This window comes from Lactuca serriola, chromosome 2, assembly GCF_051521515.1.
Source record: "Lactuca serriola cultivar US96UC23 chromosome 2, Lser_US96UC23_V15, whole genome shotgun sequence".
In the NCBI taxonomy this organism is placed as follows: Eukaryota; Viridiplantae; Streptophyta; class Magnoliopsida; order Asterales; family Asteraceae; genus Lactuca; species Lactuca serriola.
The window spans coordinates 122,432,627-122,434,481 of NC_136409.1; the positions used below are offsets into that span (position 1 = coordinate 122,432,627).

Genomic DNA, 1,855 nt, shown 5'->3' on the forward strand with positions numbered 1-1,855 from the left:
AAATGGTAGCTCTTTTTAGTAAATCTAACTAATATACTATCTAATCTTTCTTCCAGTTGACCTTTAAGTGAACGAAAGCTGATGAAGTTAACTAGGAGACCAAATATTTTGTGATATGAGTTGATAATGTTACGACCTCTCTCTCTCTCTCTCTCTCTCTCTCTCTCTCTCTCTCTCTCTCTCTCTCTCTCTCTCTCTCTCTCTCTCTCTCTCTCTCTCTCTCTCTCTCTCTCTCTCTCTCTCTCTCTCTCTCTCTCTCTCTCTGACTCAATAAACGATGTTTTTTGTTATAAAGTTGTACAGATTTCTCAAAAATGAGTGGTGATCAATGTGTAGCATTTGGGTCCAAGACCTTGTGATAGTGATATATAACCAATTACTACCCCCACATGGTTTTGTTCCTTAACAAAATTAAAATATAAGTTATCATTGATGCATTACAAGACCCAATTGGGCCTCACTTCAAAACTACTCCTTCGTATGAACAACGAACTAGTGATTGGATATACGAATAGAGTTATAACAATTTTTAACCATTCTTGTAATTACTTACACACCATAGGATAGCGTAAATTAAAGCCAATGAGTCCTACGATAAATCAATGCAATTTTTCTTACCACAACTAATTAATATGCAAAATTGTTGCATAATGACATTAACTGAGAATCATAGAACACCCGTAGAAATAGTATGTTTAATCCGTATTATGCATTTTGATCGTTACCAACTGGAAAATGAAAAACACCTTGATGTTTGATTTTAGTTTCGCACATCGGTGATATTCCTAGCTATATTGATACTTCTTTTTTGAAATTGAGAAGACACTTCACTTTTTTCTTAAATATTGACAATGAATTTTGTTTCTTCTTCAAGTGTAAACCTATATCGTCAAAGAATATACATGGTATTCCAAACAAGTCAAAATTCATATTTTATACAACTGGGACAAGTGACTCAGTCTCGCATGTTGCAAAATGGTATGTGATCCGTGCTTTACAAAAAAAGTGTTAGCAAACTGAATGATGTCAGTTGACTTCAAAATGCTCCCAGGCCACTTGCAAGATCATAGAATGTCTGCTCACAACACCGGATTGTTAGGCCACCCATTGGATGGTCATATCCAAACTCTTCCTCCGTCTCACGTAATAAGTCCTGAAATGAAGGCTGGCTTAACAATGACACAGGAATCACAAAACGCTTCTTTTCCTGCTCTCCAACATAAACTGCAAAATATCCTTTCGGTAGATCTGTTTCTGTTGTGCGGGTTCCATTTGACAAAGACCGTTTTAGTATCTGTCTTGCTTGAATGATTCGAGGCATACGAATACCCATTTTTCTGAAGGTTTATCACGGAGGGACAAAAGAATTTCTGAGTATTCTCTAAGTGAAAGATGTACAGGAGGAGTTTGAGAGGAAATTATGTTGGTGCTTTGCCTATCATATGCTATATATAAAAGTTTATTGGAGCTTCAAATGTACAACAATTGATAAAAAGGAAATTAAATGACAGATCGGGACATTGCCACTGGACGACAAGATCATGTGCTGTGTCTTTTCACTTGTATAATTAAAAGTATGATCATCTTGAATTGAACAACCACAAAGTCACAAGCAATAATATGGCTTAATCATGTACATGTAAATAGAAACAAAATTTAACAAAGAAGATAACTTGTATCACCAGTATTCTAAACTTAGTTGGGTATGAAAAACGGTAGAAGCACCGTGATCCCATGTAATACTAAGATGAATGTGGCAGTGCCTCCCAACAAGCGTGAAATAGTGGCTAAGATCTCTTAGGTTTTCTTGAAACATATGTGGCCTTATCATTAATACAAGAGTTAGACATTGGAT

The 1,855-nt window shown here is 35.8% G+C and overlaps 1 protein-coding gene across 1 annotated transcript; it reads right to left on the reverse strand.

The window, feature by feature from the left end:
• Window positions 1-474: 474 nt before the first annotated feature.
• LOC145086719 (auxin-responsive protein SAUR21-like) lies at window positions 475-1,427 on the reverse strand. The gene has a single exon (XM_079024547.1). It carries the CDS (start codon window positions 1,331-1,333, stop codon window positions 1,037-1,039), a length of 297 nt encoding a protein of 98 aa, XP_078880673.1. The 5' UTR covers window positions 1,334-1,427; the 3' UTR covers window positions 475-1,036.
• Window positions 1,428-1,855: the final 428 nt, after the last annotated feature.